Raw genomic sequence first — 23,509 nt, forward strand, 5'->3', positions numbered from 1 at the left:
GATGGAAGCAAGGTTGGATAAAACTCTTCGTATATTTTGGGAAGTCGAGAATTGTGTGGAGGCTGGGTTGAATACCAAAGAAGAAGACGATTCTGAAGCACATTTCGTAAGCCACCTTTCACGGTTGCCATCCGGGGAGTATGCAGTTCGTCTGCCACTAAATAACAATACTGATCGTTTAGGAGAATCTTATGCTCAGGCTTATCGACGGTTCATCAGTCTGGAGCGAAAACTGGAGCGTAATCCTACACTCAAGGAGCGGTATTCCGCCTTTATGAGGGAGTACATTGATTTGCATCATATGCACCAAGTCAACCCTGATTCCCGTAGCCTCTGCAAATATTTCTTGGCTCATCACTGTGTCCTAAAGGAGGACAGTACGACGACAAAACTCCGTGTCGTTTTCGATGGATCCGCAGCTACATCAACTGGATATTCTCTAAATGATGTGATGATTACAGACCCTGTTATTCAGCCTGCATTGTTTAACATATTGATTCGCTTTCGAACATATCCAGTCGCTCTCACTGGGGACATTTGTAAAATGTACCGCTGCGTACGAGTGTCTCCAACCGACAATTTGTATCAGTGCATCCTATGGCGAGATTCCATCGAGTCCGAGGTTCAAGTCTACACATTAGACACCGTCACATACGGGACGAGGGCTGCTTGGTTCTTCGTTCTAGTGTGGCTACAGAAGTTCACGGATTCTGTGATGCCAGCTAAGAGGCATATGGCGCTTGCGTGTATGTCGTGTCCTGGGAAGCCCAGTCTTCGAGCCACGTTTTGTGCTCAAAGTCGCGAGTGGCGCCGCTAAAGACTATATCGATTCCTAAGCTGGAATTAAGTTGAGCCCATTTGATTGCGAAAATCATGCAGAATGTAAAGGACATGGGAATCTTTACAGGTCGGTTCTATTGCTGGTCGGATTCGTCAACAGCATTATCTTGGATTAGGGACGAGCCAGCTAAATTTCAAGTTTTCGTGGCAAATCGAGTGGCATCAATTCAGGAGTTGACGGCAGCCATGGAATGGCGCTATGTTCCCACATCTTTAAATCCTGCTGATATTCTCTCGAGAGGCTCGCTTCCCAGCCATCTTATCCAGTCAGAGCTATGGTTTCACGGCCCATCCTTTTTGCTAGGCTCCAAGGATAAGTGGCCTGTATCTCCTGCTAACAACATAGCAACTTTGGAGCTTCGCAAGAGAGTATTGCTAATCACGTCTCCACATGCCGATCTCACGTCCGGATGCAAATTTGCGAATTCATTCTTTCGCATGCAGCGCAGATTCGCCTACATGCATAAATTTATACATCGTCTTAGGCATCCAGGACTCACCGTTTCTGATATTCGGCAAGGAACGCATCGTCTAATTCGACACATTCAGCTGGCAAATTTGTGGATGGACATAAAGGAGATTCGGCGCAATGGTCAAGTCATGAAATCCAGTTCTATTAGTTCGCTCAACCCGTTCATCGATCATTCTGGACTACTTAGAGTTGGAGGTCGTCTTGGCAACTCATCGCTAGGATTTGACGCTCAGCACCCGCTCATTCTGCCAAAGGGACATTCCATTACCTTTGCGCTGATAAGATATTATCATGAAAGAAACCTCCATGCCGGACCTCGCACCTTGCTATCCAAAATTCGGCTGGAATATTGGCCCATTGGAGGTATTAAAGCAGTGTCAAGGGTCGTCAGCAAGTGTGTGAGATGCTTCAGGACTAGGCCGCGCATGGTTGAGCACATCAATGGAGACCTACCTAAGGAACGTTTGGAAGGATCTCGAGCTTTTGAAGTCACTGGAGTAGATTACTGTGGACCTTTTTTCTACCGATCAGAAATCCGCACGAGGTATTCATCTGCTTCACTTCTAAGGCTATACACATGGAGCTCGTAAAGGATTTGACCACCGCATCGTTTCTAGGCGCACTAAAGCGTTTTACTTCCACTCGAGGAAGGCCAAGTCAAATTTGGTCGGACAATGCGACAAACTTCGTTGGGGCCAAGAACGAGCTTCTGGAGCTAAAGAAGCTTTGTCTGAGCGAACCGCATATGAAGGAGGTCCATGAATCCTTCTTGGCTGACTCGATCGACTGGCGTTTCATCCCACCTCGCTCTCCGCATTTTGGCGGGTTGTGGGAAGCGGCCGTGAAGACCGCAAAATATCACCTGTACCGCTCAGTTGGACCATCTGTGCTTAGCTTCGACGAGCTGCGCACTCTGATCTGTCAGATCACTGCAATTGTTAACTCTCGCCCTTTGCTCTCGCTATCAGAAAATCCTGATGATTTAGACGTTTTGACTCCTGCTCATCTGCTTTTAGGCGGCTTTAAGCTGAACTACAATCGTCTGGATGGCTGGCAGCGGGTCACCCAACTACAACAAATATTTTGGAGCCGTTGGCGCGAAGAGTATCTCACTCTTTTGCAAGAGCGCGCGAAGTGGCGTACCTCCGCGCAAAACATCTGCAAGAACGATCTCGTTCTGGTGAAGGACGAAAATCTTCCTCCAATGCGTTGGCCACTGGCTAGAGTGGTCGAAGTCGTTATGGGCAAGGACGGAGTGTGTCGCGCCGCTGACCTGAAGACATCCTCAGGAAACATCAGGAGGGCCGTCACTCGGCTATGTTTGCTGCCCCTTAAGGAATCTGTTGAGAGACTAGCTCCCAACGGGGGGAGTATGTTCGGGCCAGCCGCTGAAGAATAACCGTAACTTTAAGCATTATTATTGTATGAGCAGAGAGAGCCGCCTATGTTGTAAAACGTTGACTTTCCGCAGAGCTGCTGCGCTCTCCCGGTAAAGGGGCTCTCTGCCGCCGCCACTTCGGCAATTACTTTGATCTGCTGCCGCCACTTCGGCAATCACTTTGATCTAACGCCGTCGTCTATTTTTAGTTCTATGCTAACACCTCTGCGCATTGGTTGCATATCGATCTCGCATAAATTTTTTCTGGCCATAGCAAGCAATCGGCTTCCGCTAAGCCACCAAGATTAAATACGAATTATAAAGTTTAACCCAAATTCTCTTATCATTTTTGAAACACATAGGTGCCAGAAAAGCTTGGCATCTGAAACAGTCTCTATGTGCCAATGTGTATGGAAGAGCAGTTGATAAGGCGGTCACACGAAAAACTAGGACATCTGGCCGTAGAGAAGTGCGTGAGTGACTTTTTGAGGACCAACTGGTTTCCGTCAATGAGAAGTAAAGTGGCAAGGTTCATCAGAAACTGTCTACCGTGCATACTACACTGGATGCCTAAAACAATCCATAACAGAACGCTCCATAGTATCCCAAAGTCGTGTGTTCCTTTTTATACTCTACATATTGATCATTTGGGTCCGTTGCCGAGTATTAGATCTAAGCGAAAACACCTCCTTGTGGTAATAGATGCATTCACTAAGTTTGTCAAATTGTTCCCGGTTAATAGTACCAGCACGCGGAAAGCGCAGGATGCCTTAAGTAAATATTTTGATTTCTATAGTCGCCCTACTAGAATAATATCAGATCGTGGGACCTGTTTCACCTCGTTAGAGTTATCTAGTTTTTTGCAGGAAAGAGGGATAGAGCACATTAAGGTAGCTACAGGTGCACCGCAGGCGAATGGCCAAGTAGAGCGGGTGAATCGTGTTCTTACTCCTATGTTAGGAAAACTGTCAGAGCCCCTTGAGCAAGCCGATTGGTATAGGTTGATGAGCAAGGTAGAGCACGCCATTAATAACACCGTTAACAGCAGTACGAAAAAGACACCTAGCATATTGTTATTTGGAATACCCCAGAAAGGACCTGTTGTAGATGAATTAATCGAATACCTAGAGTAGAAGTTACCGTCAGACCTTAGAGAGTTGGAAACTCTAAGAGAAATAGCAAGTGAGAACATACGGTTATCGCAGATAAGAAATGAGAAGATGCCCATAAACATAGAGCACCATTAAAGTATGAACCTGGTGACTATGTAGCGGTCCGGCATGTGGACACAACACCGGGGATCAATAAGAAGTTCGCACCAAAGTATCGAGGACCGTACAGGATCAATAGAGTATTGGATAATGATCGTTATGAGGTTGTCGACATTGAGAACTGTCAGTGGACGCAAATGACATTCCGAAGTATACTAAAACCAGCAAGGCTTAAACCCTGGGTAGAGTGTAAGGATAAAACCATGGTCTCATGTTGTTAATCGATGAAATAGTATGTTAAGTAAGATAATACCGAAGAAGAAATGTTTAACCAATTATATGCCTCAGTGTGTAGATCGTGGGCGATCTGTAGTCAGGTTGCCCGAATGTAAGATATGATTATTAGTTTAAGATTTACTCATCGATAGTATTATAAGAAACACCAATATACTCGATATATCGATATGCCAACAGAATACGACGATCAAGAAGGAAGAAAATATAATAAAAACGTTTTATTAAAAGTTTACACTAGTTTTTTTTATCTTGGATGTGCAGTCGGTGGTCGTGATTGACAGATAACTTGTCGCTGGTCGTTGATATGCTACCGCCTACCAGCTGAGTTAGCGGTAGCAGCTTTAGATTAACTGTTGATAATATCGGCAGTACGGACGGCACTTGCGTGCGCGATCACCAAAAGTATTGTGGTAGTATCACAGGAATGCCTTGTTGTCATTATCATCTATGTTCGTGGCATGGCACAGTGAGCGAAATGGCCAATCTAGCTCCAATCTAATTCAAAATTTCATGGCAGCGTCTGTTGAAACTTTTTTGTGGTATCGTTTCTCAATACCTCACTGAGTATGAAAGTAATTTCCATTTTGGTTTTCTCTCATATTTCGTGAAGCTGGGAAGCGTCAAACCGAACATATGCTGCAAGAGCTATTATAAACAAGTCTTGGCGCCGTTTTTGTTAAGCTGGCAAACATTTTTGCAAAAAGTAAAAAATCAAAGCGTCCCAAGACGAACTTTATCACTTCCGTACAACGGTCGCTACCAAAAAGTCTATTGCGGTTGAAAATTACATATTTTCAAATGTTTTTAATAATAATAAATATTCACAAGAACAAAAAAAGAAATGCAAGAAGGATAAGAACACTTGTAAGCACGTTGCTGCAAAAATGGAAAAAATGTAATGGAACATTTTCACATTTCGCAAAGTGGTGGTGAGAGAAAAGCTTCTAAAGTTAAATTATTGAAAAGAGGTCGTGGCAAAAACAATAAAATGTTCTAGCAGTGATCCCAAACTTCCTGTTAAATTCAGTCCTGAGGAAGTTTTGGCGATTAATGTAGATGGGCGATTTACGAAAAATGCATACAAGCTAGTGAAAACGAAAACTAAATCTTCCAACGCAAATATTTTTCCAAGCTACGATCTATTGAGAAACGCTAAAGTAAAATGCAAACACCCGAAAGTTTTCACGTAAAAGTACGATGGAAGATTTAATGCATGCTCTTCTATTTACATCTGATCCTTTTCTTCAAAGTTATCAAAATTGTCATCGAGGCTTTCCAAAGAAAATATACAGTTGGATAAAGATTTAAAGTTAAAGATTTGCTATTTGATGTCAACTTTGAAAAAGACGTTTTATGTTCCGATGGTTCAGATATTGGCATTTAAATATATTTAAAATTACATAAGTTACACTGGTAAACTATCTTCAGAATGGTATTTTAAAATCTTTAAATATTTTGAAGGATCAGAGCTATCGTATCTACATATTTTATATAGTTGACTGATTCTACTGAAATTTGCAACAGTCATCCGTCTATTAACAATCATGCTAAACTAAAAAGTTAATTAAGATATCCCTTAAATTACGCTTGTTATTAATTTAATGCCACTAGATTGGCCGTTTCGCCCACTGTGCATGGGGAACCTTGGGCTTTTTGGGAATGTTGTGTTGTAGGTTATCAACCTTCGCATCGACGCTCTGCTGAATATGCTCAGCGGAATTGGGTTGAGTCGACATAACATGGAGTCGATGGCACTATTTTCGATCATCTTGTCGGCAATCTTTGCCAGCTTGTCCAGATCGTTCTCCTTCCAAACCGAAATGAGCGGACGAATCGACGAAGGCAACTCGGTGAAGAAGAGGCTTAGTATGACGGCTTCGCATCCACTAGCGGGTGCTAAGCGACGCAAGTGAAGCAAGATTTCAGATGGCTTCTTCCCAGTCATGTCTCCGCCCCGGAGCAGCCGTCTCATTTTTGAGTCCTCTGACTCGCCGAAGGTTTCGAGCAGCCGACGCTTCATTGCGTCGTACTTGTTGTCAGACGGTGGGCGAGTAATGAGATCTTCGATTGCGGTGAGGAGGAAAGTAGTTTTGAACAGAGTGGCAGGGCCAAAATTTAAGGGGAAGAGCATAGCGAGGAGTAGCGCCACCTGGTCCTGGAGTGTGAGAGTTCCGTGCGCTCTTCGGAGCCGTTATGAGAGAGGATTTCCGAAGCCAACTCACCCACACCCCCAAAGAAAAGAGAGCCGCCAGCAGCCCGAATCAGGCCATGCCCTTGAACCTAGTTTAAGAGCAATGGAAGAGAGCGATGGGGATCAGCGGCCCGGGAGCATTACATAGAGCAGCTAAGCCAAGAGGGGGTCCAGACTAAAAAATTTCCGCAACGGAGGAGCATGCGAATGCGCGCCGTTTGACTGAGAAAGTGTCGTGATTTTTCGTTTTTGAAAGAAAAAGTGAGTGGGATGAGGATGGAGTAGGGGCCATAACCCTATAAAAAGAGAATTAAATCTGTGATTCCAGGAGATCCAGATCAGAGAAACGCCAGAAACCTTAGAGCTGACCAGCGGGACGAAAAGCAGGCCCAAGAAACATAAGAGTGGGCGCCAAAGGGGGAGGAAAGAAGCCCCAATTTTATTCTTTTTGTTGGCAAATCCATAGGGAATTGGGCACAGCTCTGCCATTCTGGCTTGCTTTTTGCTGGTCTCGTGGATCTATCCTGGCCACTTAGTGCGGGTCCCTCGCCCTTTTAGGGAGAGAGAAGAAATCATTAATTAACTTATTTACTCCCATTATTTATTTTGTTAGACGTCTCCATTTATATGTAATTGTTAATATTTTTATTTATTTTTCTTTCCTAGTGCTACAAGCATGGGGCTTATAATTAGAGCACTAGTCACTAGATGTCACATTGGTTTTGGTTGGGTGAAACTCAACTATTATGATTATTTAATCTTTTCTAATTTAGGGTTACATATGTATGTTATATTCGCCATTTATTATTTTATTTTATTTAATTAGGTTTTGAGATTTACGGTTCTTAATCTACTATAAGGTGGGCTCTTAACTGCGGTTTGAACTGTGAAAGGTTACTTATATTTTTCATGTGATGCGGAAGCTGATTCCAAATGCGAATGACATAGACGAAGAAATGCCTCTCGGAATTTAAAGTTTTATGTCGCATGGTGATAATATTATTTGTTCTGGCGGAATAAGTGAATCTAAGAATTTGGTGCAGGTATTCGGGTTGTTTGGTGAATATTATCTTATGAAGGAATGTTAGCATCTTATAGTCAATCCATTTAAAAAAATGCATTTCGAATATTTTGAGTGAAAAAGCTGAAATTCTGTCATTACGGCTTAACCCAAATATATATCTAGCTGTATTATTAAAGCACACGTTCAATTTTTGCCTGTCTGCGTAACCACAGTTACCAAATGCCTCTATCCCATAGGTGAGTACAGGTACAAGGTATGCTTTTAATAGTGTTGAGTTTATCTTTTTCTTGTTTTTGAAGATAATCAAACATTTTGACTTAGTTGGATTTAGGCATAGGCGATTGTGAGTCGCCCATGCACTAATCTTCTCAAGTTCTACATTGCTAACACTGATACACTCATCTATTCTACTTAACGGTCGACTAACATATAATTGGACGTCATCGGCGTACATGTGCACATTACAGTCGGACAATACCATTGGCAGGTCATTTACATAAATGGAGAACAATAATGGACCAAGTACTGATCCCTGTGGGACACCACACTTAACATATGCAAAAGACGACATTTCAGTTTCGGTGACAACAGCCTGACTCCTATATAAGAGATAAGACGATAGCAACCGTACTGCTGAGACAGAGAAATTATAGGATTTACGAAGCTTTGCAATGAGAATACCATGGTCAACTGAGTCAAAAGCTTTAGTATAGTCAAGAAGAGTTAGGAATGTCACATTTCCGTCGTCCATTCTTTCGCGGATATCCTCTACAAATTTTATTATGGCGGTTGAACAACTTCTATATCGTCTGAATCCAGATTGGTTGTTGTTAAGTAATGTATTCTCAGAAAGAAATGTATTTATTTGCACAGCCACCAAAGCCTCGAACGCTTTTGATAGGCTCGGTAAAATGGATATTGGCCTGTAATCTAGAGAGTTTAATTTAGGGATAGGGACTATTTTGGCCTCCTTCCACTTTTCAGGGAATGTTGATGTAGTAATGGCTGTGTTAAAAATGTGGGTAACTTTAATGCAGAAGAATTATTCTCAGAAATTTAGGGTTCATGTTGTCTAGGCCAATCGCATTCGACTTAATCTTAAGTAGGGATTCTAGAACATCACACGGACTAACACAACAGAAACTGAAGCTAGGAACAGTGTTAGGATAGGGTACTGATGTCAAGTTAAGGGTTGGGGGAAATTCAGGTACAACTAGTTGCACAAATTTGTTATTTATTTCATTTACGTCCATGTCAACTTGAGTGTTTCGTGTTTTCTTCCCAATTCCAATATTTTAAATAATTTGCCATTTTTTCTTACCGCATTTCTTCTTAAACTTTGACGTGTAGAAGGCGGTCTTGGCAGAGTTGATTAGCTTTGTTACATTTGATCTTAATGATTTGTACATATTAAGGTGGCTTTCAGTCTTATATCTTTTAAACTTTTTAAAGGCGTCATTTCGTTTAATGATACCCATTTTTATTTCATGGTTGAACCAGGAGTTATCTGTTAGTCTAACGGTCGCTTTCTTGATAGTAACATGTTCATTATAAAGATAGTCGATGTTAGATTGAAGGTGGGCAAGCTGAGAATTCACAGACGGCATATAATATATTGATGTCCAGTCGAGCATGTTAATGTCAGTGTCTAGTTTTTTAAGGTCAATGTTCCTAAAGTTTCTATAGAAGGTAACATAGTCATGGTAGTCAGGATTGATGTCGTAGGTCATGAAAATAAGGTTATGTTTTGAACACCCTGGCACTGTGAGTTGATCATAGAGGAACAATTTTTCGGTGCTGTCAACAAAAAATATGTCTAATAGTGTGTTTCTGGTTTTTGTAAAGTATGTGGGGTATTGGTGGTTTACAACATTTAAACCAAGACTGAACAGGCTATCTGGCAATCGGGATTCTCTCAGAATGTTACAGTTAAAGTCACCTGCAAGTATTATGTCTGTATACGTCAGAGAAATGTCAGTAACAAGTGTTGTCAAATACGAATAGTCAATGTTTTGGTTTGGTCGATATATACAGCCAGAGGAGCAGTCTCTTTTTGTTCATTGTGATCTTTAGAAAAATGTATTCTATAGCGTTGTCCGGTATTTGCTTACAGACGAGTTTAGCAGCTATCATGTTATTTATATATATTGCAACGCCCCCGGCATGCCCTATACGACCAGATCGAAACACCTTGTACCCGCTACATTCAATTAACGAGTCACTTAAGTCGGGGACAAATCAAGTTTCAGACACACATATAACATCCACTCCTGAATCCACGAACATACATACTGGTGAGAAATGAGCCTCGTAGTTTTTACATGTATATTGCGATTGACCTATTTACACGCTCATGATTGTAGTACACCGCCTAAGTAACTATTTTTACGCGCATAGCTGTGTTGTTGTTTACTCGGGTCCAGAACATAGCTGTAATGTTCTCACACGCATGGCCAGACCCGCAGCTGCACACGCACACAGCGATGCGTTCCGTTGTTTTGCATTGAAACCGTCGCGTCGAGTCTTATCGCGTGATCTTTCAATTCCCTTTTGCTCGACTTCTTTTCGCGGAGTTGATGCAGTAGAAACTTCGAGACGAAGCCGCCCGCACACATAGTTTGTACCGCCGCAGAATCGAACCCCCCGCTATTCTTGTAATATAATTGTACTATAACCACCAATATAAAATAATCAATAAATAATAAATAAGCTCAAGATATAAACGATTATACAGTCCACTAATTCATAACCATAACAAAAATTGGTCCTTCGAGCCGGATTTCCGCGTTTGAGTTTATTTATACATATACATATTGAGTGATACCGTTACCCGCTGTTTGCCATGAAGGCCCTAGTGCATCGTCTAATTCAGCAACGTGGGGCCTGCAAATCCCAATTAACTCGCGTGGCTGCGGAGGCTCAAGAGTTTGTACAGTCATGTACTTCTGTGCAAACATTAGAGCACAAGTTGGACCGACTTGTTGCAACTTTCAACCGCTTTATGGAGCTGTCTGAAGAGCTGGTCCAATATAATGATGAAGAGGAATACGTGGATCCGGATTTGGACATCCCCGAATATGAGAAAAGGTTCTTTAGTGCGCATAGTATCTTCACTGAAGCCATACGTGACCGGAGCAGTCACGAGACTGAGCACGACAACTCAAATCTACTGCTATCGACCACTGTGGAACGCTTATTTGAGGGACAAACTCAACTTCTGGAGAGGATTCGGGACTCATCGGGAACCACAGAGCTGCAGTTCGAGAAAATACGCATTCCGACGTTTTCGGGCAGATACGAGGATTGGTGTCAGTTTAGTGACTTGTTCTTAGGCTCAGTCGACAAGAAGAGTAGTCTGTCCAAGTGCCAAAAGTTTCATTATTTGAAATCCTATCTGGATGGTGAAGCGTTGTCTCTGATAAAACATATTCCCGTATCGGATGCCAATTACCAGGACGCATGGGAGAGGCTCGAAAATCGCTACAACAAGAAGTCACTGATTGCTCGTTCGTTCATTCAAAACTTTCTTTCGTTGCCAACCGCAAAGGGTTCAAACATCGCCGAGTTGCGTAAGATAGTCGACACCGCTGACGAAAGTATACGTGGTCTACATGCGCTGAGCTGCGACAGCCGCGATGTGTGGCTAATCCATATCTTGCTCTCAAAGTTAGACCCGGAATGCAAGGAAGCGTGGGCCACCTCCAGTGAATCGTGCAAGGAAAATGTGACCATAAATGACCTGTTCGGCTTTGTCTTCGCCCGTTGCGATGCACTTGAGTCTTGTCAAGATCCAAAGCTAATCCAGGATACACACACGGTGCTGAATAAACGTCGTGCAATTTCTCATCATGTGGACGTGCCAAATACGTCTGCTCGTGATTGTGTATATTGTCACGAGCAACACAGCCTTTATGCGTGCACTCAATTCAAGGCTCTGGATGTTGTGGACCGCCGCAAGTTCGCAAGGGATGGTCATTTGTGCTTCAATTGTCTAAGCCGATCTCATCAAGTCAAGGAGTGTAATTCCACAAACACGTGCCGTCTGTGTAAGCTGAGGCACCACACTCTTGTTCATCCAGAGGACATACGCTCTGTCACGGCTTCCGCTGATGTCAATAACTCCGCTGACTCACCCGTCCGCTCGTCCAGTTTCCCTGATGACGCTGATCCTGCCGTGGTCAGCCATCATACATTGGAGAGGAAATTCGTGGCCAAGAGTCAGGCCATATTGCCAACGATTTTGGCCACTATAGTCGACTCCTGGGGCAACGAGACCACCTGCAGGATACTGTTGGATACTGGTTCGACTATAACGATGGTCGCCGAATCATTTATTCAACGAATTGGTTTGCCGCGCACCCACGCTCGTATACCAGTGGTTGGTCTAGGCGCAAATCCTGCTGGGGTTACTAGAGGTCGCGCCACATTCACGCTGCTCTCCCGCACAAGCTCGGCCTCAGTGGTGGTAACAGGTCTGATTATGAACACTTTAACATCCTCGATTCCAGCCCAGAGGATCGAGTCTAACACACCGATGTGGAAAAGGATTCGTGATCTACCCTTAGCGGACCCTACATTTGGTAAACCAGGCGAAATCGACGTGATCTTAGGAGCTGATCAGCTTTGGAACCTGTACACTGGACAACGCAAAGAGTTTGGTTCTGAATATCCTATTGCACTTCATACTAATTTTGGTTGGGTCATTACAGGCAGCTACCATCTCAGTAGTGATGCTCACAACCACGCACTAGCACATCACGCGCACGAGGATCTGGACACTTTGGTTCGATCGTTCATGGACATGGAACGAGTTCAACCAAGTGACGCTACCATTGATGCTAGTGATCCCGCTGAGCAACACTTCGTTCATACGCACGCCCGCAGAAACGATGGCGTGTACATCGTCCAATACCCGTTCAAGGAATCTGCCCCTCCGATGGGGTCCACACTGCCACAAGCACTACGACGCTTTTCTTCTCTCGAGCGGAAATTTCGAAAATTTCCTGCGCTCAAACAACAGTATGTCGAGTTTATGGAGGATTATATACAACGAGGACACATGGAGGTGATTCCTTCTAGTACCGTAGAAAACGGTCCCGCCAATCACAATTACTTAGCACACCACGCAGTATTTAAACCAGATAGCACCACCACGAAATGCCGAGTTGTATTCGATGGCTCTGGGGAGGACTGCAATGGATCTTCACTTAATTCACGACTACACATCGGACCACCTATTCAAAGGGATTTACTTGGAGTATGTCTACGTTTCCGTCAGCATCGCTATGTGTTTTGTACGGACATTGAGAAAATGTTTAGAGGCATCCTGGTTTCAGAAGATCACACGCATTACCAACGGATTGTCTGGCGAAAGGAGGAGACTGCTACACTCGATCATTATCGATTGCTGACCGTGACGTATGGTTTAGCGTCTTCGCCGTTCTTGGCTGTTCGAGTCCTCAAGCAGATCGCGCAAGATCATGCCGATTTGTATCCGAAGGCTGCTGCTGTGCTTGTACGAGACGCGTACGTGGATGATATCCCTACTGGTTGCGATAGTATCGACGATCTCATTGCACTCAAAGAGGAATTAATTTTGCTATTGAGCCAAGCTCAATTTAAACTTCGAAAATGGAGTTCAAACTGTTGGTCACTACTCAAATCGCTGCCACAGGACATTTGTGAGTATCCACTTGAAGCCCTAGAGGGAAAGAGCCCAACTCAATATGTCAAGGTTCTTGGAATACGCTGGGACCCGGCTGTGGACGAGCTTTCCTTCAAGTTGACCATTCCCGACGCCACAGGGGTTCTGACAAAACGGATTTTGCTGTCCGAGCTTGCCAAGATCTACGATCCACTGGGGTTGCTTGCCCCCACAACTGTATTTCTAAAGGTTCTCTTTCAAGATAGTTGGCTGAGCTCGGTCGACTGGAACGAACCACTACCCGCGCAGCTATGCGCACGGTGGCAACAGTTTGTAGCTGAAGTTCATTTACTGGAAAGCTGTCGCATACCCCGCTATCTATCCTCGCCACTTCAAGCAACGGAGCTGCATGGATTCGCCGATGCGTCATCTCATGCATACGCCGCTGTCATCTACAGTCGCGTGAGAGTCAATAATGACTACGCTGTAACACTGATCGCCGCAAAAACCCGGGTGGCACCCATCAAACCTATCTCCATCCCACGGCTCGAGTTGATTGCCGCCCATCTTCTGTCGAAATTGATGTCTCTGGTTAAGCAAACTCTAACTATTCCTATTTCAAGTACTTCGTGTTGGTCAGACTCCGAAATTGTACTACATTGGCTCTCATCACCCCCACGGACTTGGAACACTTATGTTTGTAATCGCACGGCTGAGATTCTAGAAGCTTGCCCACGTAGCTGCTGGCAACACATTCGCACTGAGGACAATCCCGCGGACTGTGCATCACGCGGACTTTTACCAAAGGATCTGGTAGAACATCAACTGTGGTGGAATGGACCACCGTGGCTTTCCCAATCACATCGCACTTGGCCACCTGTTAAGGCCAAGTTCGCACTGTCGACTGAGGACGCTGAGCGGATGGAAGTAAAGGTCAAGCCCCAAGTTAGTCTACACATTTCCAATGAAGGAAATGATCTTAACTGTATGATCAACAAAGCTTCCTCCTGGTCACATCTCTTGCGGACACTTAGCTATTGCTTTCGGTTCGTACATCGTCTTCGTTGCAAGGACCGCCTGTCATCATTTTTATCGTCATGGGAGCTTCAATATGCCCGCTCTAGGGTAATCAAACATGTCCAGATGGAGTTCTTCCAAGTGGAGTACAGACAGCTGAGCACTGGACAAGCCCTTTCTCAAAAGTCCAAGTTGATTCACTACACTCCATTTGTTGACGACCAAGGAATTCTGCGCGTAGGAGGACGCATTGGAAACTCGATGACAACCTATGACGCAAAACATCCCATACTTCTTCCAAAGGAATCACCAGTCGCTGTTTTAATAGCTCGACTCCAGCGTGTAACGATGTTTGATTACCCTAGAGCGGGCATATTGAAGCTCCCATGACGATAAAAATGATGACAGGCGGTCCTTGCAACGAAGACGATGTACGAACCGAAAGCAATAGCTAAGTGTCCGCAAGAGATGTGACCAGGAGGAAGCTTTGTTGATCATACAGTTAAGATCATTTCCTTCATTGGAAATGTGTAGACTAACTTGGGGCTTGACCTTGACTTCCATCCGCTCAGCGTCCTCAGTCGACAGTGCGAACTTGGCCTTAACAGGTGGCCAAGTGCGATGTGATTGGGAAAGCCACGGTGGTCCATTCCACCACAGTTGATGTTCTACCAGATCCTTTGGTAAAAGTCCGCGTGATGCACAGTCCGCGGGATTGTCCTCAGTGCGAATGTGTTGCCAGCAGCTACGTGGGCAAGCTTCTAGAATCTCAGCCGTGCGATTACAAACATAAGTGTTCCAAGTCCGTGGGGGTGATGAGAGCCAATGTAGTACAATTTCGGAGTCTGACCAACACGAAGTACTTGAAATAGGAATAGTTAGAGTTTGCTTAACCAGAGACATCAATTTCGACAGAAGATGGGCGGCATTCAACTCGAGCCGTGGGATGGAGATAGGTTTGATGGGTGCCACCCGGGTTTTTGCGGCGATCAGTGTTACAGCGTAGTCATTATTGACTCTCACGCGACTGTAGATGACAGCGGCGTATGCATGAGATGACGCATCGGCGAATCCATGCAGCTCCGTTGCTTGAAGTGGCGAGGATAGATAGCGGGGTATGCGACAGCTTTCCAGTAAATGAACTTCAGCTACAAACTGTTGCCACCGTGCGCATAGCTGCGCGGGTAGTGGTTCGTTCCAGTCGACCGAGCTCAGCCAACTATCTTGAAAGAGAACCTTTAGAAATACAGTTGTGGGGGCAAGCAACCCCAGTGGATCGTAGATCTTGGCAAGCTCGGACAGCAAAATCCGTTTTGTCAGAACCCCTGTGGCGTCGGGAATGGTCAACTTGAAGGAAAGCTCGTCCACAGCCGGGTCCCAGCGTATTCCAAGAACCTTGACATATTGAGTTGGGCTCTTTCCCTCTAGGGCTTCAAGTGGATACTCACAAATGTCCTGTGGCAGCGATTTGAGTAGTGACCAACAGTTTGAACTCCATTTTCGAAGTTTAAATTGAGCTTGGCTCAATAGCAAAATTAATTCATCTTTGAGTGCAATGAGATCGTCGATACTATCGCAACCAGTAGGGATATCATCCACGTACGCGTCTCGTACAAGCACAGCAGCAGCCTTCGGATACAAATCGGCATGATCTTGCGCGATCTGCTTGAGGACTCGAACAGCCAAGAACGGCGAAGACGCTAAACCATACGTCACGGTCAGCAATCGATAATGATCGAGTGTAGCAGTCTCCTCCTTTCGCCAGACAATCCGTTGGTAATGCGTGTGATCTTCTGAAACCAGGATGCCTCTAAACATTTTCTCAATGTCCGTACAAAACACATAGCGATGCTGACGGAAACGTAGACATACTCCAAGTAAATCCCTTTGAATAGGTGGTCCGATGTGTAGTCGTGAATTAAGTGAAGATCCATTGCAGTCCTCCCCAGAGCCATCGAATACAACTCGGCATTTCGTGGTGGTGCTATCTGGTTTAAATACTGCGTGGTGTGCTAAGTAATTGTGATTGGCGGGACCGTTTTCTACGGTACTAGAAGGAATCACCTCCATGTGTCCTCGTTGTATATAATCCTCCATAAACTCGACATACTGTTGTTTGAGCGCAGGAAATTTTCGAAATTTCCGCTCGAGAGAAGAAAAGCGTCGTAGTGCTTGTGGCAGTGTGGACCCCATCGGAGGGGCAGATTCCTTGAACGGGTATTGGACGATGTACACGCCATCGTTTCTGCGGGCGTGCGTATGAACGAAGTGTTGCTCAGCGGGATCACTAGCATCAATGGTAGCGTCACTTGGTTGAACTCGTTCCATGTCCATGAACGATCGAACCAAAGTGTCCAGATCCTCGTGCGCGTGATGTGCTAGTGCGTGGTTGTGAGCATCACTACTGAGATGGTAGCTGCCTGTAATGACCCAACCAAAATTAGTATGAAGTGCAATAGGATATTCAGAACCAAACTCTTTGCGTTGTCCAGTGTACAGGTTCCAAAGCTGATCAGCTCCTAAGATCACGTCGATTTCGCCTGGTTTACCAAATGTAGGGTCCGCTAAGGGTAGATCACGAATCCTTTTCCACATCGGTGTGTTAGACTCGATCCTCTGGGCTGGAATCGAGGATGTTAAAGTGTTCATAATCAGACCTGTTACCACCACTGAGGCCGAGCTTGTGCGGGAGAGCAGCGTGAATGTGGCGCGACCTCTAGTAACCCCAGCAGGATTTGCGCCTAGACCAACCACTGGTATACGAGCGTGGGTGCGCGGCAAACCAATTCGTTGAATAAATGATTCGGCGACCATCGTTATAGTCGAACCAGTATCCAACAGTATCCTGCAGGTGGTCTCGTTGCCCCAGGAGTCGACTATAGTGGCCAAAATCGTTGGCAATATGGCCTGACTCTTGGCCACGAATTTCCTCTCCAATGTATGATGGCTGACCACGGCAGGATCAGCGTCATCAGGGAAACTGGACGAGCGGACGGGTGAGTCAGCGGAGTTATTGACATCAGCGGAAGCCGTGACAGAGCGTATGTCCTCTGGATGAACAAGAGTGTGGTGCCTCAGCTTACACAGACGGCACGTGTTTGTGGAATTACACTCCTTGACTTGATGAGATCGGCTTAGACAATTGAAGCACAAATGACCATCCCTTGCGAACTTGCGGCGGTCCACAACATCCAGAGCCTTGAATTGAGTGCACGCATAAAGGCTGTGTTGCTCGTGACAATATACACAATCACGAGCAGACGTATTTGGCACGTCCACATGATGAGAAATTGCACGACGTTTATTCAGCACCGTGTGTGTATCCTGGATTAGCTTTGGATCTTGACAAGACTCAAGTGCATCGCAACGGGCGAAGACAAAGCCGAACAGGTCATTTATGGTCACATTTTCCTTGCACGATTCACTGGAGGTGGCCCACGCTTCCTTGCATTCCGGGTCTAACTTTGAGAGCAAGATATGGATTAGCCACACATCGCGGCTGTCGCAGCTCAGCGCATGTAGACCACGTATACTTTCGTCAGCGGTGTCGACTATCTTACGCAACTCGGCGATGTTTGAACCCTTTGCGGTTGGCAACGAAAGAAAATTTTGAATGAACGAACGAGCAATCAGTGACTTCTTGTTGTAGCGATTTTCGAGCCTCTCCCATGCGTCCTGGTAATTGGCATCCGATACGGGAATATGTTTTATCAGAGACAACGCTTCACCATCCAGATAGGATTTCAAATAATGAAACTTTTGGCACTTGGACAGACTACTCTTCTTGTCGACTGAGCCTAAGAACAAGTCACTAAACTGACACCAATCCTCGTATCTGCCCGAAAACGTCGGAATGCGTATTTTCTCGAACTGCAGCTCTGTGGTTCCCGATGAGTCCCGAATCCTCTCCAGAAGTTGAGTTTGTCCCTCAAATAAGCGTTCCACAGTGGTCGATAGCAGTAGATTTGAGTTGTCGTGCTCAGTCTCGTGACTGCTCCGGTCACGTATGGCTTCAGTGAAGATACTATGCGCACTAAAGAACCTTTTCTCATATTCGGGGATGTCCAAATCCGGATCCATTATATTGGACCAGCTCTTCAGACAGCTCCATAAAGCGGTTGAAAGTTGCAACAAGTCGGTCCAACTTGTGCTCTAATGTTTGCACAGAAGTACATGACTGTACAAACTCTTGAGCCTCCGCAGCCACGCGAGTTAATTGGGATTTGCAGGCCCCACGTTGCTGAATTAGACGATGCACTAGGGCCTTCATGGCAAACAGCGGTATCACTCAATATGTATATGTATAAATAAACTCAAACGCGGAGATCCGGCTCGAAGGACCAATATTTCTTATGGTTATGAATTAGTGGACTGTATAATCGTTTATATCTTGAGCTTATTTATGCCCGCTCTAGGGTAATCAAACATGTCCAGATGGAGTTCTTCCAAGTGGAGTACAGACAGCTGAGCACTGGACAAGCCCTTTCTCAAAAGTCCAAGTTGATTCACTACACTCCATTTGTTGACGACCAAGGAATTCTGCGCGTAGGAGGACGCATTGGAAACTCGATGACAACCTATGACGCAAAACATCCCATACTTCTTCCAAAGGAATCACCAGTCGCTGTTTTAATAGCTAGACACCAGCACGTCACATCGTTACACGCTGGAGTCGAATTTATGTTTCACACGTTGAGACAGAAGTATTGGATCCTGGGAGCCCGTAACATAGTCCGCAAAATTGTATTCAACTGCAAGATATGCTTCCTCCAGCGCAAAGGGACGAGTACACAACTCATGGCTGATCTTCCCGCCTTTCGCGTTCAGCCCACCCGCTGCTTTCTACATTCTGGATTGGATTACGCTGGACCAGTTACCATCAAGACATCAGCAGGTCGGACACCGAAGTTTGGCAAAGCTTGGTTTGCCATCTTTGTTTGTCTGTCCACCAAAGCAATTCATATCGAGCTCGTCAGTTATTTGACGACTCCTGCATTTATCGCCGCTTTCAAACGTTTTTGGTCTCGACGTGGCCCTATATCCGACTTGTACTCGGACAATGGCACAACATTCCATGGAGCCAGAAAGGAACTAACGGAGATGCAACGGATAGCTGTATCTCAAAGTCAAGACGAGGAAATTGCTAATTTTCTGACGAGTCAGGACATCAACTGGCACTTCATTCCGCCATCTGCCCCGCACTTTGGAGGTCTTTGGGAAACAGGCGTACGATCTATCAAACTCCACCTTCGCCGAGTAATTGGTAGCAGTGCGTTAACCTTCGAGGAATATTCAACAATTTTAACTCAGATTGAAGGGTTACTCAACTCTCGCCCACTGTGCGCGCCCAGCGATCACAGCTTGGATCCCCTTACCCCCGCTCATTTTCTTACAGGTCAACCTCACATGTCGGTGCCGGAGCCGTCCTTGTTAGACGTCAACATTAACAGACTGCAGCGTTGGAGACAACTGCAAGCCAAGGTTCAAGGATTCTGGAAACGTTGGAATCTGGAATACCTTACTTCCTTGCAACCTCGCACGAAATGGCAGCAGGAGTCCAACGACATAACCGTGGACACTCTTGTGGTACTGAAGGAGCCAAATCAACCGCCTAGCAAGTGGCTGCTTGGGCGAATCACCGAAGTTCATCCTGGCCAAGACGAGAGGGTTCGAGTGGTCACCGTCAAAACCGCCCGAGGAGTGTACAAGAGGCCTATTACCAAACTTGCTGTGCTTCCCTTGTTCTGAACAGTCGTTCAGGGGGGCCGGTATGGTGAGAAATGAGCCTCGTAGTTTTTACATGTATATTGCGATTGACCTATTTACACGCTCATGATTGTAGTACACCGCCTAAGTAACTATTTTTACGCGCATAGCTGTGTTGTTGTTTACTCGGGTCCAGAACATAGCTGTAATGTTCTCACACGCATGGCCAGACCCGCAGCTGCACACGCACACAGCGATGCGTTCCGTTGTTTTGCATTGAAACCGTCGCGTCGAGTCTTATCGCGTGATCTTTCAATTCCCTTTTGCTCGACTTCTTTTCGCGGAGTTGATGCAGTAGAAACTTCGAGACGAAGCCGCCCGCACACATAGTTTGTACCGCCGCAGAATCGAACCCCCCGCTATTCTTGTAATATAATTGTACTATAACCACCAATATAAAATAATCAATAAATAATAAATAAGCTCAAGATATAAACGATTATACAGTCCACTAATTCATAACCACATACATACATATGTCTAAATTCTTAAATTTTTTCGGCAAAATACAAAATTTCGTTGCTCTAGCTCTTATAGTCTTTGAGCACTAGGCGCTAATAGGGACGGACAGACGGATGGACGGACAGACGGACAGACGGACAGACAGACAGGGCTCAATCGACTCGGTTATTGATGCTGATCAAGAATATATATACTTTATGGGGTCGGAAACGATTCCTTCTGGACGTTACACACATCCACTTTTACCACAAATCTAATATACCCCAATACTCATTTTGAGTATCGGGTATAAAAACTCAATTACTAATCACGTGCTATTTGACGCTATCCACAACATAGAACACGCATACACTTACAGCGACGGACAGACAGGACGGAAACGGACTTGGCCATAGTGGCGCCTTTAAACGCAGCAGGTGTTGAGCTTGCGCATAGCCCTCCCAACCATGATCGTCATCTCCATCTCCTCGTTTTGACAATCCCTTTGGCCACTATGACTTTTTTTTTTTTTTTTTTTATTATTAAGCGTTGAATCCGTACATTGCATATAACGTATCTTAACATCACTGGTAAATAATATTGGGGTAGCCAAACCTAATGCTAAATGCGAGAGGACTTACAAAAAATATAATATTATAATATTGGGAGGGAAACTTAGAGTTGGCCAATAGTTTTGGCAAAACCCAATCTCTTCAACCGCCTCAAAGGCCTGGCAGGTAGTAATCGTTTGGCGAGCATACTATGGTGTCTAATTAGCCTGTCACTGTATCTGCTGGTGTGCCTTCCAATCTGCTCCTCTACTGTATGCAGATTCAAATCCCGATGTAGGGTGGAGCCGCGCACGTACCAAGGGCAGTTCGTTATTTGCCTCATGGCGCGATTCTGCAAGACCTGTATCCGTTTATAGTTCGATTTGGCAGCTATACCCCAAATCTGCACACCGTAGAGCCAGATCGGGGCTACACAGTGTACATAAACTGCTCTTTTGGCTCTCAGTGACATGGTGCTTCTTCTGTGGCCACTATGACTACCTTGACAGGGACGATACCCGACGCATGGCTCCAATAATCACGCTCTAACACATATCAAACATTATAAATTTATTTAGAAGAAGACTCAACTTTTATGCACCCCCTTGAACATTAATTACCCTAAAAATATCTAATCTGTAAAACTAACATGTAAATGTATAAAGTATAAGGTTAATTTACGATTATGTACGATTATGATGAATGTTAATGTTAAACTATGTTATCCAGCTAGAATGTTAACCACAATTTTAGCGAGCGTAAGCTTCTGAACACCTCAACTGGTTCATGGAAAAAGGGGGAGCGAGGGAGTTCGGAGACACTACTCAGCATATGCCGGATATAGAGCGGGAACGAGATTAAATTATTTCTTTTTTACCTGCAAGTGGCAGTTACATACACTTCGTTCCTCTCCAACGTAGAAGCGCTTCGACGTCGGCTGAAACGCTAGAAAGAAAACACGAAGACCTCTAAGAGAGCATTATTACGCTCTCCAAGCCCCTACGCTCATCCGCACCGATGCGGCGTTTGCCTGTCTCGCTCTACGCTGGTCGTCCCAGATCGCGGGAGCGACGCTTGAGCTTGGCGGGATGGGTTTTTTTTGTTTTTGTTTTTTTTTTTTGAAGGTAGAGAGAAGAGGGAACGAAGGAGAAGATAGAAGAGGGACTGCGAGGGTCTTCAGCTATGCTGCTTTCGGGTTCTTATACCCCTTCCCGGTTTACATTCCCCTCCCTTGGGATAAATTAATAAATACTTTCGCTGAAGGCGACTAAACTCATTTAGATGGTAATCCGGTTGTATTTTGTTTGATGTCGGAGATTTCGGCTGCCCAAGCTAGCTGTTGTTGTTGGCTTTAACTGTTGGTGCCAGCGCGGGGGATTTGGCTGCTACGGCAAGCCGTTCTGTTGTCGCTAACGGCCGATGCCAGCGCGGGGGGAACTGGGCCGCTACGGCAAGCCGTTCTGTTGGCGCTAACGGCCGATGCTAACGCGGGGGACTGGGCTGCTGAGGCTAGCTGTTTTGGGGGCACTGTAGCTGACTAGCGGAATGACTGCTGCCTAGCTGTTGTTGTTGGCGGTAACGTCCAACGTTAGCGCGGGGGATGTTAGCTGCTACGGCAAGCCGTACTGTTGGCGCTTCCGATACCGTCGCTGTAGACGTCGAAGCGGCTCGGATACAGGCGCTGTCGTGGCCAGCTTACCTGAAGCGGAGCGGTCGTATGCTGCGCCCAGATGAACTGGCTTGGTCCGACGGTATTTGCTTTTAGCCGCGTTCAACTTTTCGCGTCGGTTCAAAGGTTATTTTTCCTGGTAGCAGCGCGCACTTCTCAACTCTTTTACCCCTCCTTGGGAACTGGCCCCTCTTTCTTTTCCAATTTATTGCCGACCGCTTCGTCGAGCCACTTCGGTCCCGATCCAATTTGTAGAAATTGCTCCTCCGAACGTGGCTCTTCCACTCAATTGCAAGAGAGATCCCAGATAGAAAGTTAACCAATTCCCCCACATACTTTTAGGCCTTCCTGGCCGACAAGCCACACTACAGTGCTCAGATGTTGGTAAGCTCCCTATGCTTGGATTGTACAGCAGCTGTCTTCTCGAGTCGAATATACTGAAATCCCCTAATTTAAGTCCGTCCATATCTATTTATATATATATAATCTTCTTAATATTTAACTTATTATATATTATATTATATATATTATATTATTATATATTATTATATATATATTACTATATTAATTATTATTTATTTATATAACTGATAAGATGAAGGGGGTATGAATAGGCAGGCATAGTTCAGTAATGATACCATGTAAAAGTAGGAAATCAACGTGAAAATTATAAGGCAGAAAATGAATTGCTAATTGTTTCGAATGGGGGGAAAAGGAGCCACAACAACGAGAGGGTAAGAAGGCTTCTGCACATGGAAGGGAGATCCAGAACGTTGTGATTCGGATCTCAGGTAAGGTGGGTACGTCGGAGGTAAAGACATCGACACCTCGACCTGGTCCACGTCTATGTTGAGGGAAGTTCCTGTGGTATTGTTTGTCGACTAGAGTCCGTTTGTAGTTTTTGTTTGTCGGTTACTTTTGTTGTTTCAATTTGTCCGAGATGTCCAATTAGTTGGTATATTGTGCGACCTGAGGGCTTGGGAAGTACCCAGCCCTGGGATGGCTGGC

General features: G+C 45.1%; 1 protein-coding gene across 1 annotated transcript; it reads left to right on the forward strand.

The window, feature by feature from the left end:
• Positions 1-9,686: 9,686 nt before the first annotated feature.
• Positions 9,687-22,942, forward strand: LOC117186732. The gene is made up of 3 exons (XM_033387883.1): positions 9,687-13,608; positions 13,681-14,416; positions 22,844-22,942. Exons 1-3 carry the CDS (start codon positions 10,256-10,258, stop codon positions 22,940-22,942), a joined length of 4,188 nt encoding a protein of 1,395 aa, XP_033243774.1. The 5' UTR covers positions 9,687-10,255.
• The last annotated feature ends 567 nt before the right edge of the window (positions 22,943-23,509 follow it).

Source organism: Drosophila miranda, chromosome XL (genome assembly GCF_003369915.1).
Source record: "Drosophila miranda strain MSH22 chromosome XL, D.miranda_PacBio2.1, whole genome shotgun sequence".
Classification (NCBI taxonomy): domain Eukaryota; kingdom Metazoa; phylum Arthropoda; class Insecta; order Diptera; family Drosophilidae; genus Drosophila; species Drosophila miranda.